This window comes from Anas acuta, chromosome W (assembly GCF_963932015.1).
Source record: "Anas acuta chromosome W, bAnaAcu1.1, whole genome shotgun sequence".
NCBI lineage: Eukaryota > Metazoa > Chordata > Aves > Anseriformes > Anatidae > Anas > Anas acuta.
In genome coordinates this window covers 10,603,313-10,624,398 of record NC_089016.1, presented here as the reverse complement: position 1 = coordinate 10,624,398, position 21,086 = coordinate 10,603,313, and the positions used below count along the sequence as shown (strand labels likewise).

Genomic DNA, 21,086 nt, shown 5'->3' with positions numbered 1-21,086 from the left:
TGAAGTCCTCTTGCTGAGGTCACAATGCTGAGGTCCTATTGCTGAGGTCACAATGCTGAGGTCACAATGCTGAGGTCCTGTTGCTGAGGTCCTATTGCTGAGGTCACAATGCTGAGGTCACAATGCTGAGGTCACAATGCTGAGGTCACAGTGCTGAGGTCGTATTGCTGAGGTCACAATGCTGAGGTCCTATTGCTGAGGTCCTATTGCTGAGGTCACAATGCTGAGGTAATAATGCTGAGGTCACAATGCTTTTGTCCTATTGCTGAGCTCACAATGCTGAGGTCCTATTGCTGAGGTCCTATTGCTGAGGTCACAATGCTGAGGTCACAATGCTGAGGTCCTAATGCTGAGTTCACAATGCTGAGGTCACAATGCTGAGGTCACAATGGTAGGTCCTTTTGCTGAGGTCACAATGCTGAGGTCACAATGCTGATGTCCTGTTGCTGAGGTCCTATTGCTGAGGTCCTGATGCTGAGGTCACAATGCTGAGGTCACAATGCTGAGGTCCTATTGCTGAGGGCACAAAGCTGAGGTCACAATGCTGAGGTCCTATTGCTGATGTCACAATGCTGAGGTCACAATGCTGAGGTCACAATACTGAGGTCCTATTGCTGAGGTCACAATGCTGAGGTCACTATGCTGAGGTCCTGTTGCTGAGGTCCTATTGCTGAGGTCACAATGCTGAGGTCCTATTGCTGAGGTCCTATTGCTGAGGTCACAATGCTGGGGTCACAATGCTGAGGTCCTACTGCTGAGGTCACAAAGCTGAGATCACAATGCTGAGGTCCTATTGCTGAGGTCACAATGCTGAGGTCACAATGCTGAGGTCCTATTGCTGAGGTCCTATTGCTGAGGTCCTATTGCTGAGGTCACAATGCTGAGGTCACAATGCTGAGGTCGCAATGCTGAGGTCGCAATGCTGAGTTCGCAATGCTGAGGTCTTATTGCTGAGGTCACAATGCTGAGGTCACAATGCTGAGGTCGCAATGCTGAGGTCCTATTACTGAGGTCACAATGCTGAGGTCACAATGCTGAGGTCCTATTGCAGAGGTCACAATGCTGAGGTCACCATGCTGAGGTCCTATTACTGAGGTCACAATGCTGAGGTCACAATGCTGAGGTCCTATTGCTGAGGTCCTATTGCTGAGGTCACAATGCTGAGGTCACAATGCTGAGGTCCTATTTTTGAGGTCACAATTCTAAGGTCACAATGCTGAGGTCACAATGCTGAGGTCCTATTGCTGAGGTCACAATGCTGAGGTCATAATGCTGAGGTCCTATTGCTGAGGTCACAATGCTGAGGTCACAATGCTGAGGTCCTATTTCTGAGGTCCTATTGCTGAGGTCCTATTGCTGTGGTCACAGTGCTGAGGTCCTATTTCTGAGGTCACAGTGCTGAGGTCACAATGCTGAGGTCACAATGCTGAGGTCCTATTGCTGACGTCACAATGCTGAGGTCCTATTTTTGAGGTCTCAATGCTGAGGTCACAATGCTGAGGTCGCAATGCTGAGGTCGCAGTGCTGAGTTCGCAATGCTGAGGTCCTATTGCTGAGGTCACAATGCTGAGGTCACAATGCTGAGGTCACAATGCTGAGGTCCTATTGCAGAGGTCACAATGCTGAGGTCACAATGCTGAGGTCCTATTGCTGAGGTCCTATTGCTGAGGTCACAATGCTGAGGTCCTATGCTGAGGTCACAATGCTGAGGTCACAATGCTGTGGTCCTTTTTCTGAGGTCACAATGCTGAGGTCCTATTGGTGAGGTCCTATTGCTGAGGTCACAATGCTGAGGTCACAATGCTAAGGTCCTTTTGCTGAGGTCACAATGCCGAGGTCCTATTGCTGAGGTCACAATGCTGAGGTCACAATGTTGAGGTCCTATTGCTGAGGTCCTATTGCTGAGGTCCTATTGCTGAGGTCACAATGCTGAGGTCCTTTTGCTGAGGTCCTATTGCTGAGGTCACAATGCTGAGGTTACAATGCTGAGGTAAAAATGCTGACGTCACAATGCTGAGGTCACAATGCTGAGGTCACAATGCTGAGGTCCTTTTGCTGAGGTCCTATTGCTGAGGTCACAATGCTGAGGTCCTATTGCTGAGGTCCTATTGCTGAGGTCACAATGCTGAGGTCACAATGCTGAGGTCCTACTGCTGGGGTCACAAAGCTGAGATCACAATGCTGAGGTCCTATTGCTGAGGTCACAATGCTGAGGTCACAATGCTGAGGTCACAATGCTGAGATCACAATGCTGAGGTCCTATTGCTGAGGTCACAATGCTGAGGTCCTATTGCTGAGGTCCTATTGCTGAGGTCACAATGCTGAGGTCACAATGCTGAGGTCACAATGCTGAGGTCCTATTTCTGAGGTCACAATGCTGAGGTCACTATGCTGAGGTCCTGTTTCTGAGGTCCTATTGCTGAGGTCCTGATGCTGAGGTCACAATGCTGAGGTCACAATGCTGAGGTCACAATACTGAGGTCCTATTGCTGATGTTACAATGCTGAGGTCACAATGCTGAGGCCACAATACTGAGGTCCTATTGCTGAGGTCACAATGCTGAGGTCACTATGCTGAGGTCCTGTTGCTGAGGTCCTATTGCTGAGGTCACAATGCTGAGGTCACAATGCTGAGGTCTTATTGCTGAGGTCCTATTGCTGAGGTCACAATGCTGAGGTCACAATGCTGAGGTCCTATTGCTGAGGTCACAAAGCTGAGATCACAATGCTGAGGTCCTATTGCTGAGGTCACAATGCTGAGGTCACAATGCTGAGGTCCTATTGCTGAGGTCCTATTGCTGAGGTCACAATGCTGAGGTCACAATGCTGAGGTCCTATTGCTGAGGTCACAAAGCTGAGATCACAATGCTGAGGTCCTATTGCTGAGGTCACAATGCTGAGGTCACAATGCTGAGGTCCTATTGCTGAGGTCCTATTGCTGAGGTCCTATTGCTGAGGTCACAATGCTGAGGTCACAATGCTGAGGTCACAATTCTGAGGTCACAATGCTGAGGTTCTATTGCTGAGGTCACAAAGCTGAGGTCACAATGCTGAGGTCCCATTGCTGAGGTCACAATGCTGAGGTCAAAATGCTGAGGTCACAATGCTGAGGTCCTATTGCTGAGGTCACAATGCTGAGGTCACTATGCTGAGGTCCTATTGCTGAGGTCACAATGCTGAGGTCACAATGCTGAGGTCACAGTGCTGAGGTCACAATGCTGAGGTCCTATTCCTGAGGTCCTATTGCTGAGGTCACAATGCTGAGGTCACAATGCTGAGGTCCTATTGCTGACGTCACAATGCTGAGGTCCTATTTTGAGGTCTCAATGCTGAGGTCACAATGCTGAGGACCTATTGCTGAGGTCACAATGCTGAGGTGCTGTTGCTGAGGTCCTATTGCTGAGGTCCACTTGCTGAGGTCACAATGCTGAGGTCACAATGCTGAGGTCCTATTGCTGAGGTCACAATGCTGAGGTCACAATGCTGAGGTCACAATTCTGAGGTCACAATGCTGAGGTTCTATTGCTGAGGTCACAAAGCTGAGGTCACAATGCTGAGGTCCTATTGCTGAGGTCACAATGCTGAGGTCACAATTCTGAGGTCACAATGCTGAGGTCCTATTGCTGAGGTCACAATGCTGAGGTCACTATGCTTAGGTCCTGTTGCTGAGGTCACAATGCTGAGGTCACAATGCTGAGGTCCTATTGCTGAGGTCCCAATGCTGAGGTCACAATGCTGAGGTCCTGTTTCTGAGGTCTTATTGCTGAGGTCACAATGCTGATGTCACAATGCTGAGGTCACAGTGCTGAGGTCACAATGCTGAGGTCCTATTCCTGAGGTCCTATTGCTGAGGTCACAATGCTGAAATCACAATGCTGAGGTCCTATTGCTGAGGTCACAATGCTGAGGTCACAGTGCTGAGGTCCTATTCCTGAGATTCTATTTCTGAGGTCACAATGGTGAGGTCACAATGCTGAGGTCCTATTGCTGACGTCACAATGCTGAGGTCCTATTTTTGAGGTCTCAATGCTGAGGTCGCAATGCTGAGGTCGCAATGCTGAGTTCGCAATGCTGAGGTCTTATTGCTGAGGTCACAATGCTGAGGTCACAGTGCTGAGGTCGCAATGCTGAGGTCCTATTGCTGAGGTCACAATGCTGAGGTCACAATGCTGAGGTCACAATGCTGAGGTCACAATGCTGAGGTCCTATTGCTGAGGTCACAATGCTGAGGTCACAATGCTGAGGTCCTATTGCTGAGGTCACAATGCTGAGGTCACAATGCTGAGGTCCTATTACTGAGGTCCCAATGCTGAGGTCACAATGGTGAGGTCCTATTGCTGAGGTCACAATGCTGAGGTCACAATGCTGAGGTCACAATGCTGAGGTCCTATTGCTGAGGTCACAATGCTGAGGTCACTATGCTGAGGTCCTGTTGCTGAGGTCCTATTGCTGAGGTCACAATTCTGAGGTCACAATGCTGAGGTCCTATTTCTGAGGTCACAAAGCTGAGGTCACAATGCTGAGGTCCTATTGCTGAGGTCACAATGCTGAGGTCACAATGCTGAGGTCCTATTGCTGAGGTCCTATTGCTGAGGTCCTATTGCTGAGGTCACAATTCTGAGGTCCTATTGCTGAGGTCCTATTGCTGAGGTCACAATGCTGAGGTCCTATTGCTGAGGTCCTATTGCTGAGGTACCAATGCTGAGGTCACAATGCTGAGGTCACAATGCTGAGGTCCTATTGCTGAGGTCGTATTGCTGAAGTCCTATTGCTGAGGTCACAATGCTGAGGTCACAGTGCTGAGGTCCTATTCCTGAGATTCTATTTCTCAGGTCACAATGGTGAGGTCACAATGCTGAGGTCCTATTGCTGACGTCACAATGCTGAGGTCCTATTTTTGAGGTCTCAATGCTGAGGTCACAATGCTGAGGTCGCAAATCTGAGGTCGCAATGCTGAGTTCGCAATGCTGAGGTCTTATTGCTGAGGTCACAATGCTGAGGTCACAATGCTGAGGTCACAATGCTGAGGTCCTATTGCAGAGGTCACAATGCTGAGGTCACCATGCTGAGGTCCTATTACTGAGGTCCCAATGCTGAGGTCACAATGCTGAGGTCCTATTGCTGAGGTCACAATGCTGAGGTCACAATGCTGAGGTCACAATGCTGAGGTCCTATTGCTGAGGTCACAATGCTGAGGTCATAATGCTGAGGTCCTATTGCTGAGGTCCTATTGCTGAGGTCCTATTTTTGTGGTCACAGTGCTGAGGTCCTATTTCTGAGGTCACAGTGCTGAGGTCACAATGCTGAGGTCACAATGCTGAGGTCCTCTTGCTGACGTCACAATGCTGAGGTCCTATTTTTGAGGTCTCAATGCTGAGGTCACAATGCTGAGGTCGCAATGCTGAGGTCCTATTGCTGAGGTCACAATGCTGAGGTCACAATGCTGAGGTCGCAATGCTGAGGTCCTATTGCTGAGGTCACAATGCTGAGGTCCTATTTTTGAGGTCTCAATGCTGAGGTCACAATGCTGAGGTCGCAATGCTGAGGTCACAATGCTGAGGTCACAATGCTGAGGTCCTATTTTTGAGGTCACAATGCTGAGGTCACAATGCTGAGGTCGCAATGCTGAGGTCCTATTGCTGAGGTCACAATGCTGAGGTCACAATGCTGAGGTCGCAATGCTGAGGTCCTATTGCAGAGGTCACAATGCTGAGGTCACCATGCTAAGGTCCTATTGCTGAGGTCACAATGCTGAGGTCCTATTGCTGAGGTCCTATTGCTGAGGTCACAATGCTGAGGTCCTATGCTGAGGTCACAATGCTGAGGTCACAATGCTGAGGTCCTATTGCTGAGGTCACAATGCTGAGGTCCTATTGCTGAGGTCCTATTGCTGAGGTCACAATGCTGAGGTCACAAAGCTGAGGTCACAATGCTGAGGTCCTATTGCTGAGGTCACAATGCTGAGGTCACAATGCTGAGGTTATATTGCTGAGGTCACAATGCTGAGGTCCTTTTGCTGAGGTCCTATTGCTGAGGTCCTATTGCTGAGGTCACAATGCTGAGGTTACAATGCTGAGGTAAAAATGCTGAGGTCACAATGCTGAGGTCTTATTGCTGAGTTCACAATGCTGAGGTCACCATGCTGAGGTCCTATTGCTGAGGTCCTCATGCTGAGGTCACAATGCTGAGTTCCTATTGCTGAGGTCACAAAGCTGAGGTCACAATGCTGAGGTCCTATTGCTGACGTCACAATGCTGAGGTCCTATTGCTGAGGTTCTATTGCTGAGGTCCTATTGCTGAGGTCCTATTGCTGAGGTCACAATGCTGAGGTCACAATGCTGAGGTCCTGTTTCTGAGGTCCTATTGCTGAGGTCACCATGCTGAGGTCACAATGCTGAGGTCCTATTCCTGAGGTCCTATTGCTGAGGTCACAATGCTGAGGTCACAATGCTGAGGTCCTATTGCTGACGTCACAATGCTGAGGTCCTACTTTTGAGGTCTCAATGCTGAGGTCACAATGCTGAAGTCCTATTGCTGAGGTCACAATGCTGAGGTCCTGTTGCTGAGGTCCTATTGCTGAGGTCACAATGCTGAGGTCACAATGCTGAGGTCCTATTGCTGAGGTCACAATGCTGAGTGTTATAAATGGCTCAGGATTCAAATTAGGATTAAATAAAAAAATGGGATTTATTAAAAGGATATAAAGGAATAGAGGTAAGCAAACAGCGCTGGGTGCACCGGGAGTCTCTGCTCCACCAGGACGCACACCAGTTACATCAAGCAGCTGATTTTTATGCACCTAGACTAATACATATTCATTACTACTTCTAAAAAAGTAGATTATTATAATTAGCTTCCGGGGTCCAGTTCCTCCTACTGGAGCATGCGCATCAGTCTCCTCTGGGGGTCTCTAGGGGTCTTTCATGCTGAAGGCTCGTAGTCTTCCTCTCACCCTTTGTACTTACTTGGCACTATTCCAAGTTTATGGAACACTCTCTGTACACTCTCTGCAGGTCTTGTCTCCCAACCGTCCTTCAGCTTCTTTTTTCTTCCTTTTAATCTCTTGGCCCCCCCTGGCCAGATACCAAGGATCCCATAACAGTCACCAGCAGTCACCGGTTATTATCAGTTGTTCTGAAACTCCCAAACAGCTTGAGGACTCACGAGCAATTAAAACATTCTTTCCCAGCTATTCACAGTCATCTATATAACATCTATAGCAGTGTTAAATCAACCTCGAAGAAGACAGAAAAAAACTGTAACTGTTAGAACTAGAAGTCCGGAATAGCAAAAGCAAACAGGTTCATAAATTTAAGGAGTGTTTTCTGAAGACGTGATAAATCGACTAGAATGAGGGGGAGACTGGGACACACTGCATCTGTGGTTCAAGAATCAAATTGCCAGTGCAGGGCCCAGAGGCAGACAGGATTCAAACAGAATTGTTCTTTATGGACACGAATTTATGGACACGAATTGGAATTGTTAAAACATTCCTCACAATCCCTTATCTTCTTTTTAATACCCCCAATTCGTGTCTCTTCTGTTATTAATAATTGGATTTCATCAGTTTGTTCTTGGAGGGTCCAATTCTTAAGCATCATAATTGACATATTCCCTTCCTTTTTTAACGAAGTTATTACCAATGTACTATTTATCACCCGGTGTATTAATAATGTAAGACAAGGTATCATACAAGGTATAGACAATAACATCTTTACACCACATAACAATAAAAATAACACTCTTTTAACCCATGGTCCACCAGGCAGCCATGAAAATAAAAATAAATGAAAATAAATGAAAATAAATCCCATTCCATATCCTTCCAGTTTTGTGTTTGCTCGCTCACCTCCCCCCTCTCCTTCTCTGGGATGGGAGAGAGAAATGGGAAAGTGAAGCCTGTGAGTTGAGATAAAAATAAGTAGATAATAACAATAATAATAATAACAATAATGATTATAATAGTACTACTAGTAATAATGTGTATGAAACAAGTGATGTACAATGCAATTGCTCACCACCTGCTGTCCGATGCCCAACCTAACCCCGAGCAGTCCGGCCCTCCTCCCAGCCTGCCTGCTGGCAGGACAGTGAGAAGCTGAATTTGGCTTGGTCCTTGGCTTGATGTAAGCACTGCTCTGTAACAATTAAAAACAATTAAAACATCAGCATATTATTAACATTCTTCTCATCCTAAACCAGAACATAACATTCTATTAGCTACTAGGAAGAGTATTAGCTACTACCCTTTTTATCAATCTTTAAACAGCAATTACTAAAGCTAAATTTTCCACAGACTTCTCCTTCTTGTGCTAGTAAATAATCCAAAGCTAGGCAATTTTGATACAAAGCAGTTCTCATCATTTATAACTATTTCTATTACAGCTAATAACCTAATTATTCTATTAAGTATATATACTGGGGTCCTATAGTCCCAGGATCTGTCTTCTGCCCACGTATCTGGATCATAATAGGCAAACACCTTCAGGGTTGATTCAGGCTTGTGTTACCGTTCGGCCTGTCAGGGTGATCCAGCTCCTGGAAAACGAATCACAATTTTATATAGGTTAAAAAAAAGGGTCTTATGTTATTTTCTCAGGACAACCTGACCTTAGTGTGGGAGAAGTCCAGTCGAGGCCCTCTCACTCGGCAGTCAATACCCATAGGGGTTGCTTCCCTCGGTAGACCATACACACCGCAGTGGAGGGTCCTGCCCTGGTCTTGCCTTCTCCCTTTCCTCCCTTCAGGCTTGTCCCCTTTATTTGGCATCCTTAATTCATGCAGAGCCTGCAGAGCCTCGTTGCCAGAATATTAGTTCTTCCTTAGCTTGAGTTTCAGTTTCCCAGGAGTGGACTCAACCCTCCAAGTTTCAGTAGTTACTGGTCCTTTTATTCTGGATGCATGGGTCCCTTTCTGCGGTTCTCACAGCTGTTTCAGTAGTCAGTAAAACAAGGTACAGTCCCTCACACCGAGGGTTCAGTGATTCTTCCCTCCCGTGGCTGCTTGTTGAAACACTTTCTTTTTTATCTTCTGACAAGTTAAATAACAGTTATCTAATTTGCTTTGCCGTATGGCCCTTTTCAGGTTCCCGTAGCAGGATTCATCTGATAGCCTTTCAGGTTGATACAGATTTGACTACAGATACCAGGGTTTTGGCATTCATCACTATCTCCACAGTTTCCCAGCTGGACAGTCACATTCATTTATGTTGCATTCCTTCAGGGGCTCATCACCCCAGTCCTTGCAGTCTCTCTGCTGGTTACACACTTTATTGATATCTATGCACACAAAGTCAGATTCAGTACACATCTTCTTCACACAAGCACTCTCATCACTGCCATCTGAGCAGTCTTCACATTTTACTCTAGCACCGTTGGCAGCAGTGCACAGTCAGGCGAAGGCGAGCAGCAGGCAGAGCACCCCGCACCGTCACCTGTGTCACTTATACTACTCCTATTACCCATGCTGTTAGTGTCAGTGGCACCCTCCTTGTACCGTTTCTGTCTTTGTCTCCCCCCTTTTCTTTTTGTCACTGGCCATTCACCACAAATGGATGAGACATATGATTACTAGTTAGGAAAGAGAGTGTAACGTCTGCTATACGGCTGCAGGCAGTGCCAGCTGCAACCTTAGGTTTGTGAAAGAGCCTGCCGGTGGTCATTTGGCAGTGTGATCTGCGTCTCTTCACTCCTGCCCTGCGATAGAGCTAAGTCGTCATTAGTAATAGTTATAACACCGATCTGGGGACAAATAGTCTTTTTTGTATTGCAAGATAAACCTTTTATAAAAAGAATGCCAGAGTGAAGCAGCACAGCCGCTGCTGCCGCTGCCTCCATGGTTATGTCAGACAGGCTGCAGGGTCCTGATGTCCGTCCCTCTGCTCTGTGCCAACTCGCCTCACGGTGAGGGTCAGCTACCGGTGTCCACTGACGCCTCTGGTCTCCCGTAGCAACTCGATCTCGGATGTTCTGCAATTACTTCAATTTCCCCGCGTTTTGCAGCTTCTGTCAGGTCTATTCTGTGTCTCTCAGAGCCGTCCGTGGCTCTGCAGCATCTCTCAGGGCTCTCTCCGTCCAGCGGTAGTCCCTCCGTAGTGTCTCGGGCCTCCCAGCGCCGCTCCGGTCTCTCGGCGCCGCTCAGGTCTCTGCGAGTCTGGGTCTCAGTGAGTCCAGGTCTCGGCCTGTGCGGGCCTCATATGTTGCAGGAAGCATGTCATATCATGCTCCTGCCTTTTTCTTGTCACAGTCAAAACATTTAAGAGCAAAAATAGGATACACAAGATACACAAGATACACCGGGCCCATATATTAGGCACCACCACTCAAAACTTGGATAAAACAGCATTTCTTTTCAGTCCATCAAGCACTTCATTTGTCTCTGCCCACTCCCCTTGCGGAGAGTACGGAACAACGGATCGGAACTCTACACTCGCTTTGCAGCAACGCTGCGTCTCACTCACACAGCACACTCGCACACGGAGGCCTCCAGCACATCTCATTCATACCACAGGAATATAATTTAGAATGATAACCAACCAAATAAGTATTGTCTCTGACTGTGTTCTTTGTGAAGTGACTTGTAACACTTTGTTTCAAACCCTTACATTTACACAAATACTTTCAACACAAAATACATACATAAAAACACATACAATTATTAACACTCCAGTTAGTATCCCTCCAGCAGCCGAAAACATACCGTTTGTCTGCAGTTTCAGGAGATCTTTGTTCCTGCGGTGAGCAGCTGAGAGTGGAGTCCCCTCCGAGCAAAACGCTCAGGGTGCACCTAGGGGCGTCCACGCTGCAGCCGATCCCGCAGCCGAGCAGAGTGTCTCCTGCCTGGCTCACCAAAATGACTCACAGAAAGCTGACTCCACAATCAGTAGGATTGTAAAGTAGGTATGTTTACTCAGTTCCATGCAGCACGGGGCGGGTAGTCCCCCCAAAGTTGTGCAGGCCTAACGTGACAAATTGCTTTAGTAAAAAGTTACATATACATAAACATTCCTATACATATACATAACCTGTCCCTTTATGAACAGTCCTCCTTATTTTAGACCCCTTGATTAAAGTCTGAACCATGAGGTTGTTTTTGATCTGATTCTCAGGACCCGAGAGGCTCCTGTTATCTGGAGGTATAAGCGCAGCACAGCACAGTAGCACATATTCATTCTTAATCAATTGCTCTCTAATTTCTAATTCCAATGTTTCAGCTTGCTCTTTTCTGGATCCATGGGTATTCTACTATTAATGTTCAAAGCCTGACAGACCCCGTCCTCCGTGGATCAAAATACATGGGGTCTTAAGGGTTCCTTTGGTCATTCTATCATATAATACTGGATCATTTTCAATTTACTCTTTAATTTTCTGGGGCCCCTATTGTTCCAATTTCTAATCATTATTCATAATGGACTTTTGGGTCATATATCTGGTAATTTGCTCCCTTTCTGGTCCTTGGTCTTCGATTTTATCTGACCCATCCAGGAATTTTACTAGTGGCAATTCCCACAGCCCTTGGTTGCCCAGTGAGAGTGTCTTGCAGGGGGTTTAGGACCTATCACCCACCCACGTATCCCTCTTCTCACCAGTCCAGCCCCCCCGACAGGAGATTAGAACCAGTGAGAAAACAAAAAGACCTCCACGCTGACTTTAGAAGTCTCAGTTACACTCTCACACACAAAAACTGGCAACCGTACCCTTACCCAACCGGACGGTATCTTACGAATCAGTCGTCTTCGTCCAGACTCCAATCGGACGGTATCCACCAGCGTCTCTGCTGTCTTCGTCTGGGATCGAACCAGACGGTATCCAAACGACTGTCGTCTTCATCCGATTTGATCCCGGACACCGGAATCCAACCGAACGGTATCCAAACGACTCTGTCGTCTTCGTCCGGATCTTCGCGCGCAGAATTACGGGCAAAAAACAGCCGGCAACAAGGGAGCTCAAAAAAATCAAATTCTTTGCTTACCTTTATTCAGGTTCAGGATGGCATTAGTCCCGATCTGACTCAAACAGGAGCCACCAAATGGTGGGGCACCTCTCCTAGATTAAGTCAGAATTCAGGAACTATAGCCATCCCGGACGAGCCCCCAAATTGTTATAAATGGCTCAGGATTCAAATTAGGATTAAATAAAAAAAATAGGATTTATTAAAAGAATATAAAGGAATAGAGGTAAGCAAACAGCGCTGGGTGCACCGGGAGTCTCCGCTCCACCAGGACGCACACCAGTTACATCAAGCAGCTGATTTTTATGCACCTAGACTAATACATATTCATTACTACTTCTAAAAAAATAGATTATTATAATTAGCTTCCGGGGTCCAGTCCCTCCTACTGGAGCATGCGCGTCAGTCTCCTCTGGGGGTCTCTAGGGGTCTTTCATGCTGAAGGCTCGTAGTCTTCCTCTCACCCTTTGTACTTACTCGGCACTATTCCAAGTTTATGGAACACTCTCTGTACACTCTCCACAGGTCTTGTCTCCCAACCGTCCTTCAGCTTCTTTTTTCTTCCTCTTAATCTCTTGGCCCCCCTGGCCAGATACCAAGGATCCACATAGTATCTCATAACAGTCACTAGTTGTTATCAGTTGTTCTAAAACTCCCAGACATCAAACACAAACAGCTTTCTTATTGACGCTTCACGAGTAATTAAAACATTCTTCCCCAGCCATTCACAGACACATCTATAGCAGTGTTAAGTTAATCTCGAAGAAGACAGGAAAAAAGGCTGTAACTGTTAGAAATAGAAGTCCGGAATAACAAAAGCAAACAGGTTCATAAATTTAAGGAGTGTTTTCTGAAGACGTGATAAATTGACTAGAATGAGGGGGAGACTGGGACACACTGCATCTGTGGTTCAAGAACTAAATTGCCAGTGCAGGGCCCAGAGGCAGACAGGATTCAAACAGAGTTATTCTTTATGCACACGAATTTATGGACACGAATTTATGGACACGAATTGGAATTGTTAAAACATTCCTCACACCCCAGTCAGCATGCCAAGCAGGTGCCTTCTGCTGGCCTAGCAGGGCCACTACCAGATGTCAGCCCAAAAGTGCAGATCCCAGGAAGAAGGCAAGGGTGACCTGCCAGCTACACACAGAAGTGACCTCCCAGTCCCTTTCTGTGACACGTTCCTGCTGCTGCCCTATCAAGTGCAGAGACAGAAGTGACCTCACAGTCCCTGCCACAGTCACATTGCTCCTGCTGGGGCAAGAGATCCTGAGGTAGAGCTGACCTCTCTCTACTCTCCTAGGGACTAGATTTGACCTTCCTGGGTTAGAGATTAAGCAAAGTTTTAGATGGAGCGTTTGGTGTTCTGCTTGTGGTGTCAGGTCTCTGTTTAGGGTATGGGCACACATTATGCTTAAGGGTTTTGTTTACATCTGTCAAGAAGTCTAAGATGAAATAGAGCCATTTAATGTTAGTGTTAGGGGCAGTGATTTGGGTGAGCAAGAGAGTAAATGTAAGGGAAAGGGGCTATGGGTTGAGTTTTTCTTCAGGTGATACTTTGATTTCTGCATTACAGTACTGGAGTCCTGTCAGGGTGTTTGTGTAATGTTTAGGTTGAGGGATTATTGTTACTGTTGAAAACAGTTTATAGGCCCTACAAGACTGTTTGAAGTCAGTGTCACAGCAGCCTCAACATTACATGAACCCTCGTACCTCTGCAAAGGTAAGCTTCTGAGCTCCTCCTCCCTTCTCTTCCCTCCCCCAAATCTCACATCTGTCCTGGCCAGGTTACTCCTGACCTCCCCATATCAGTCATCTAAGTGGAATCAGCTTTCTGATGGCTTTCATTATATCAAAGTACCTGTCTCACCTCTGCTGGCTACTCTGTTCCGTAGTATTAGACTGCTCTATACAGAATCACAGAATCACAGAATGACAGAATTTCTAGGTTGGAAGAGACCTCAAGATCATCGAGTCCAACCTCTAACCTAACACTAACAGTCCCCACTAAACCATATCCCGAAGCTCTACATCTAAACGTCTTTTGAAGACTTCCAGGGATGGTGACTCCACCACCTCCCTGGGCAGCCTGTTCCAGTGCCTAACAACCCTTTCAGTAAAGAAGTTCTTCCTAACATCTAACCTAAAACTCCCCTGGCGCAACTTTAGCCCATTCCCCCTCGTCCTGTCACCAGGCGCGTGGGAGAACAGGCCAACCCCCACCTTGCTACAGCCTCCTTTAAGGTATCTGTAGAGAGCGATAAGGTCGCCCCTGAGCCTCCTCTTCTCCAGGCTGAACAAGCCCAGCTCCTTCAGCCGCTCCTCAGAGGAGCGGCTCTACATCTACTCTACACTCTGTTGGCCATTCTAATCTGTTTCTATGAAAGCCTCGCATGGGAACCGTTACGGCAGATAACTAGAGGCCGTGATTACAGACAGGCAAAGGCACTGTGCTGAGAAAAGTCTTGGTTTGTTTTGCTGAAGCAGAAGGCCAAGGCCTGACCCCAGCCACTGGGAGGGGAGATCCTGCACCCTCAGCACCTCCATGTCTCACTCAGGGCACTTCCTGGAGTCTGTGGGGTAGGACGATGCCCATAATATCATGTGAAGGACAGCATTATGATACCATCCAGCATTTTCACATAGTTGAAAGGAGAATACATTGTCCCAATGCCACGAGTATGTGAAATATGTTCATCTGATTCGTGTCAATATGGAACAATGTTAGGGCTGCATGGTATGATGAATGTGACCTTCTGGCTTACATACCGTTGGATAACCACACGTCTAAGTGAAACAGAGTGGTTAATGTATATAGTTGTTGTATCTTGCAAAAGAATTGTCTAGCAGTTCGTGTCAATAGAGCGTTTGAAGGGTAAACCCTGAGACTCGGGTCTAGGGGATAAGAGAACAAAAGAATTTCCAAAAACTGCTGACTTTTGCATGGGACAAGTCTCTGATATCTGGGATAAGAGAACAAAGGGGTTTCAAAATAACTGCTAACTACTGCATGTGGCGCTGCACGGGTCTCTGATATCCAGCTAAGATATGACCAAATAAGAAGAAGGGGGGAAGATGAAGAACAATTGAAGGACAAAGCCTTGAAGGAAGACTATGAGCCTTCAGTATGAGCGACCCCCCAGAGGGACCACCGGAGACTGATACGCATGCGTCCATGGGATGGTTCGGATGCCGGGAAACTAATTATAATAACCCTGACTTCTCAAAAAAGTGGTGTAGAATATGTATTAGCCTAGGAGCATAAAAAACAGCCACCTGATGTAATAGGTGTGCATCTTGGTGGAGCGGAGACTCCTGGCGCACCCAGTGCCGTTTGCTTGCCTCTATTCCTTTAAGAAATTGTAAACTTTAATTGCAATCCTATTTGGGACTCATTTATTGCAAGTATAAGATGTCTCCTCATAAGCAATGGCCAAGGGGACTGTGGGTAGTGGTGCCGAAACCCGGGAAAACTCCTGGATTCGGGTGAACGGCGGCCGGAGTGGCGGGACCAGCCCAGCAGGGAGGACGCTCCCAGACCAACAAGGAAGATGGAAACCCTTGTGAAGGTCGTATCAAAATTATGGAAGCTATGGGGTGGCTCAGCTGAGGAAGCCAGGGCTGCCAGTGGGGAACCATAGCCTGAGGAAATCTGGGAGAGACCACCGCCATGTGTGCCCCAATACGGCGCTGAACTAGAAGACGAAGAGTCGGGTGAAGAAGCCTCCGGAGGGAACGGGGATGAAGTGCTAGGTTTTACTAACATGTGCAAATGGGAGAAAGAGAACAGCTGTGGGGGCGACTGGGGAGGAGGTAGAAGTGGGAGAGAGGGGCAGAAAGCCAATCGGAACGTCCATCCAAAAATACGCTCTTGTGGGGCAAACACCTCACCGAGAAGGCGGCGGGGCGAGCCATGATGGAGAGAGCGGCCCCCCCACAGGGGTGGTGGGCGGGGCCAGAACTTGATGGGAGGGTACCGGAACTCGGAGGTGAGCAGTCAGTCGAGCTCCGACTGCGGATCAGATACCGATTCAAATTCAGAGGAGGAGGAGGAAATGGGGACAGATAGCAAAAATATCCCCATCTGAAATAAAGCTGCACCGTGAGGGGGAGAAATTCCTCTCACAGATTGGAGGAAAATTAAGATTGCGTGTGCTGTCTGGACTCTATCGGCCACGCTAGCGTTCCCGGTCTGGGTGACAGACAGGGGGCAGAGGGTTCACTCACCAATAAACCCTGAGGACGTACAAGGGATCGTTAAAGCCATTGCAGATAAAGGGCTTCATTCTGCAATGGTCTCCACCCTCATAGATGGTGTTTTCAGGGGAGACGACATGCTCCCGTTTGATATAAAACGAACTTGTAGACTGATCTTTGACGGGGGGGGGATGATCATTTTTAAACGAGAATGGGGGGACAACTGTATGAGACAACTGGCCCAAGTAACGGGCGGATCACCCACTGTATGGCTCTAGTCTGCAGTGGCTAATGGGTACGGACCCAACAGTGATCACCCCCCAGGCGCAAGTCCAGGGCCTGAGGGCCCATGAAGTTATGGCAACTCATGCGGCCAGAGAAGCTCCAAACAGCCGACGCCCCAACTTCCAGTGGAAAATGCTGCCTCAAGGAAAGATCAACTTGCCTACTATCTGCCAGATCATGGTGGATCGGGCACTGGCACCGGTTTGGCACAGTGACTGGACCGCGACTCAGAATAAAACTAATGAAAACTGAGTTTCTGTTCACAGGAACGGATCATCAGACACCCCCGTAATCTGTATACCCCGGTGACAAGAGAAGACAATAAGTCAGCAAACATCCTGTCTAAGTCTGAGGGTTCCACACTGGCAGAATCCAGACAACAGCGAAGCGGCCTCCGTGGGTGGGGGGCTGCAATGCGTTTGTGTGATCTTATCTTTGGACCTTGTATACTAAATATGCTTGTGTTGTTTGTTAAAAGTTGGTTAGAGAAAGTTAACATTATGTTGGTAGAACACCAACAACTACTTTAAGAGTGTATTTACTCAGGGTTACCAGTTACCTCTTAGTTTTCTCCAGGTTATGGTGCCTTATGTTTTTTAGTTAAGTTATGATGTTTACATCTTAAGATTGTTATATTTTAGCTAATTTGGTTGTGCATAGGGAGGGGGGAAATGTGGGTAGTTAGGGTCTGGCGGCCGGAAGATGTCGCGATGTACGGAAAGGTGGAGCCCCTCCCTTGATGGACAGTAGTGTGTGGTCTGTGATGTAAGCAAGCGGAAGTGACGCTATGGGCCTCGGGTATATAAGCCCATGTGACTCGACAATAAACGCCATTTGCCATCCACCACATTGGTGTCTGTGAGCCGATGGACCGAGCGGCCTGGGGTTGGTCGCCGTGCCGTTCCTGAACCAGGTCGCCACTGCCCCCTGAAGGCAACAGTTTTCCAATGGACATTTCAAATCTAGGTCAGTCCAAGGAACCCACTGAAGAAGAGGTTTGTCTTTGAAGGTGTGTTCCTGTGCTGGGCTGGGCTGCAGTTGCAGGGACAAAGAGCACTGCTGGCAGTGGAGGTGCCCTGGGAACTCCATCTGGTTCCATCTGATTTTCCCAAAGGGCTCTGGCATCCTGCAGGTCTTTAATGACATCTGCCAGTCCAGGGAAGTGCCTGAAACACAATGAGGCCACTGGAGGTTTTCCTTGGTTGCTTATGGTCAGACAGGTGAATGTCCCCTTTCCAGCTGCCTGTCTGGACCTATGCACTTCCCATCATTCTCCTGGTTTGCCCTCCTCTTACCGTTTAATCATTCAGACCACTCTCAGTGACCCAGTTGCTACTTTGAGTTTCAGTGTGTTCAAGCTCGTCCATCTCTCAGCAGTCTGTCTAACGGTGTCCTTAGTAAGACCCTCATCATTTATCATTGAATTAGTATGATATGGATTAATATTAACACAATTATCTGAAATTTCCTATTACTCACTGAAAAATAAATCATGTACCGTCATCCTTTTGGGAAGGTAACCATCACTGGAGGCAACAAAAGAAGGAATTTGAACTTTTTTTTTTTTTTTTTTTAAACTGCAGCATAATTTCCTGTTGTTTGTTTTGAAATAGGAAAACCCCTGTTCTTTCCATCTAAGCAGGAGGTGTCTCTGAGGACACAAAGGTGTCTCTGAGGACACAAAGGACAGGCAAGTGTTGCACTAGACCTTGCCCACGGCACTTCAAAATGCTTATCCTTAATTACTGTGCAGTCTTATGGGCCTTTACCTGATGACTCTTCACCACCTCTTCTGGCATTGCAGAGCCCTCCTTTAGCCCATTGTCTCCTCAGATTCACCTGTTCCTTTACCAAAACCTTTTTTGGATGACCACTCATTTTATGAGGTTCTAATCACTGCCCAGTGAGCACCTTGTTCCTGCAGCTCTTCTGACTTCTCCTGGCAGCTCCAGATTCCTCTGGCATTGGCCATCAGCCCCTCTGCAGGGGGCGTAGTCCCATAGAGACGAATCCAGTTGCCTACTTTGTCAAGTGCCACCATAAAGAGAGCTCTTGGTGCAGCCCATGATCCCTCACAGACCACCTTGGGATTTTCAGATTCCCCCACCTCCAGAGGGGATGGGAAGAGATGGCAGCTCAGAACAATGAATTTCTTCTGGATTCTGTATTGTGTTTATCTACAGAGGAAGCCTGGGTCTATAGGTAAATCTTTAACAAGTAGGAGGCTAAGATTAATATTATTTATATCTGAAACAATGGTTAGTGAAAATAACAACACAGACAAATATAAACACAAAAAAAAGTATCTTAAAGTTTTTTGAAAAATAGGTGTTTCTGATTATAAGCTTATTGTTATAGACAAAGAAGCTGAAGAATATGTATTCAAGCATTGTCCTCACTGCAACGCTTAGTTCCAGGTTCCTCATGTTTTAGATGAGTGGGTTCACTGCTGGAGGCACTGGCAATGGGAAGAGACTGCAGTAGAGACTAATGAAATTGTCCCAGTTTCTTTATTGTCTTTATTTAAACAAGAATATTGATTGTAAATATATTTGAAATGATCGACTTCATAATAATAATAATAAAATAATAATTAGGAGGCTTAGAATAACATTAAATCAAAGTCACAAGTTATAGGAAATAATAATAAAGAAAATTACTTTCAAGAATTTGGACTAAGAGTGTTTGTTTGCAGAAATCCTATTAGTATTTTATGCATATTATTAGTGCTGAAGGAAGAGGTATAAAATAGTTTCCTCACTGCATGTTTGAGCTCCTGATTCCTCATGCTGTAAATGAGGGGATTCACTGCTGGAGGCAACACTGAGTATAGAACAGCCACCATCAGGTCCAGGGATGGGGAAGAGATGGAGGGGGGCTTCAGGTAGGCAAATATGCCAGTGCTAAGAAACAGGGAGACCACGGCCAGGTGAGGGAGGCACGTGGAAAAGGCTTTGTGCCTGCCCTGCTCAGAGGGCATCCTCAGCACTACACTGAAGATCTGCACATAGGAGAAAACAATGAAAACAAAACAACAAAAGGCCAAAAAAACACTAAATGCAAGTGTCCTGACTTCCCTGAGGTAAGCATCTGAGCAGGAGAGCTTGAGGATGTGGGTGATTTCACAGAAGAACTGGTCCACAGCATTGCCTTGGCAGAGGGGCAGGGAAAACGTGTTGGCCGTGTGCAGGACAGCATTGAGAAAGCCACTGCCCCAGGCAGCTGCTGCCATCTGGGCACAAGCTCTGCTGCCCAGGAGGCTCCCGTAGTGCAGGGGCTTGCAGATGGCAACGTAGCGGTCATAGGCCATGATGGTGAGAAGAGAATACTCTGCTCCAATGAAGAATACGAAAAAGAGGACCTGAGCAGCACAGCCTTGATAAGAGATGGCCCTGGTGTCCCAGAGGGCATTGGCCATGGCTTTGGGCAGAGTGGTGGAGATGCAGCCCAGGTCGAGGAGGGCGAGGTTGAGGAGGAAGAAGTACATGGGGGTGTGGAGGCGGTGGTGGCAGGCTACGGCGCTGAGGATGAGGCCGTTGCCCAGGAGGGCAGCCAGGTAGATGCCCAGGAAGAGCGCGAAGTGCAGCAGCTGCAGCTCGCGCGTGTCTGTGAATGGCAGCAGCAGGAACTCAGTGATGGTGCTTTTGTTGGACATCTGTTATTTCTGGTCATGAGGTCCTGTACAAGGAAGACAAAGGCAGTGATAATGTACCACAGACATATCTGAGGAAAACCCTTTCCATTTTCTCATTTAAAATCACCAAAAGATTGCCCATTTCCAGGCAGATATTTTGAAGCTCTCTTTCATTGATTCTGCCTGAGAGTGCCTCTGGGAGCAGGGGACTCCTCTGTGGGCAATAGAAGAATCAGTCCTGCACTACTGCCAGAAGAAGCAGCATGGTAGCATCATGGTAGTAACATGGTAGGAACATGGGGTAGTCCCAGGTTAAGCTTACTGCTGATATCAAAGAGATATCCCCAGTTTTACTCCTAGTTCACCCAGCTGCAGAGCAGAGGTGTGGAGGTTTAGATATGCAATTATTTGTTTTGTGGATTTGGTTCTAGCTGTCCCACCACACCAGAGAACCGTTTCTAAGGCATAAATCCTGCGCGTTCTGCACTCCAAGTAAAACCTTGTGGATCCTCAGAGGCAAAGAGACTGTACCTTCAGTGCAGAGTGGGCTCCCTGGGCAGGCTGAGTGCTGAGCGTGGCAAGCAGCAGAGGCCCTGCCCTGGCACACAGCCCCTGGGGCACAGCAGGGACCCTGCTCTGCACCACAGCCCTGGACACCCCTGCCTGCACCAACAGCTTCTCCATCGCCCAGCAATTGCAGCTGCATTGCCCTCCAGCCAGAGACTTACCGGGTTCAGGGCTGGGAAGTGTTCTCCCCCAGTGAGCTCTGTGCATCCTGCCACTTCTGCCTGCCTTTAAGCACTCTGTCTCTGCAGGCAGAGCCCCCAGCCCTGCTGCGCTGTGCAGAGGAGCTGCTCCTGGGCACAGCTGTCTCTCTGCACCAGGGCCCTCTTGCCACGAGCTCTCTCTGTCCCACGAGCCCGGCCCAGCTCAGCAGCACAGCACCAGCCCAAGGCACTGCAATCACCCTTCTGGGGGCTTGGCTGATGAGCCCACGAACCTCAGGCCCTCAGAGA

General features: G+C 47.7%; 1 protein-coding gene and 1 long non-coding RNA gene across 2 annotated transcripts in view; both read right to left on the bottom strand.

The window, feature by feature from the left end:
* Window positions 1–21,086, bottom strand: part of LOC137847083 (uncharacterized) — a 90,571-nt gene that overhangs the window by 7,537 nt on the left and 61,948 nt on the right. Inside the window, exon 2 of the long non-coding RNA XR_011090785.1 lies at window positions 6,961–7,002. This is a non-coding gene — a long non-coding RNA (uncharacterized lncRNA). The remainder of the gene's footprint in view (window positions 1–6,960; window positions 7,003–21,086) is intronic.
* On the bottom strand, window positions 19,099–20,157 carry LOC137847394 (olfactory receptor 14A16-like). The gene has a single exon (XM_068665672.1). The coding sequence runs from the start codon at window positions 20,089–20,091 to the stop codon at window positions 19,099–19,101; it is 993 nt and encodes a 330-aa protein (XP_068521773.1). The 5' UTR covers window positions 20,092–20,157.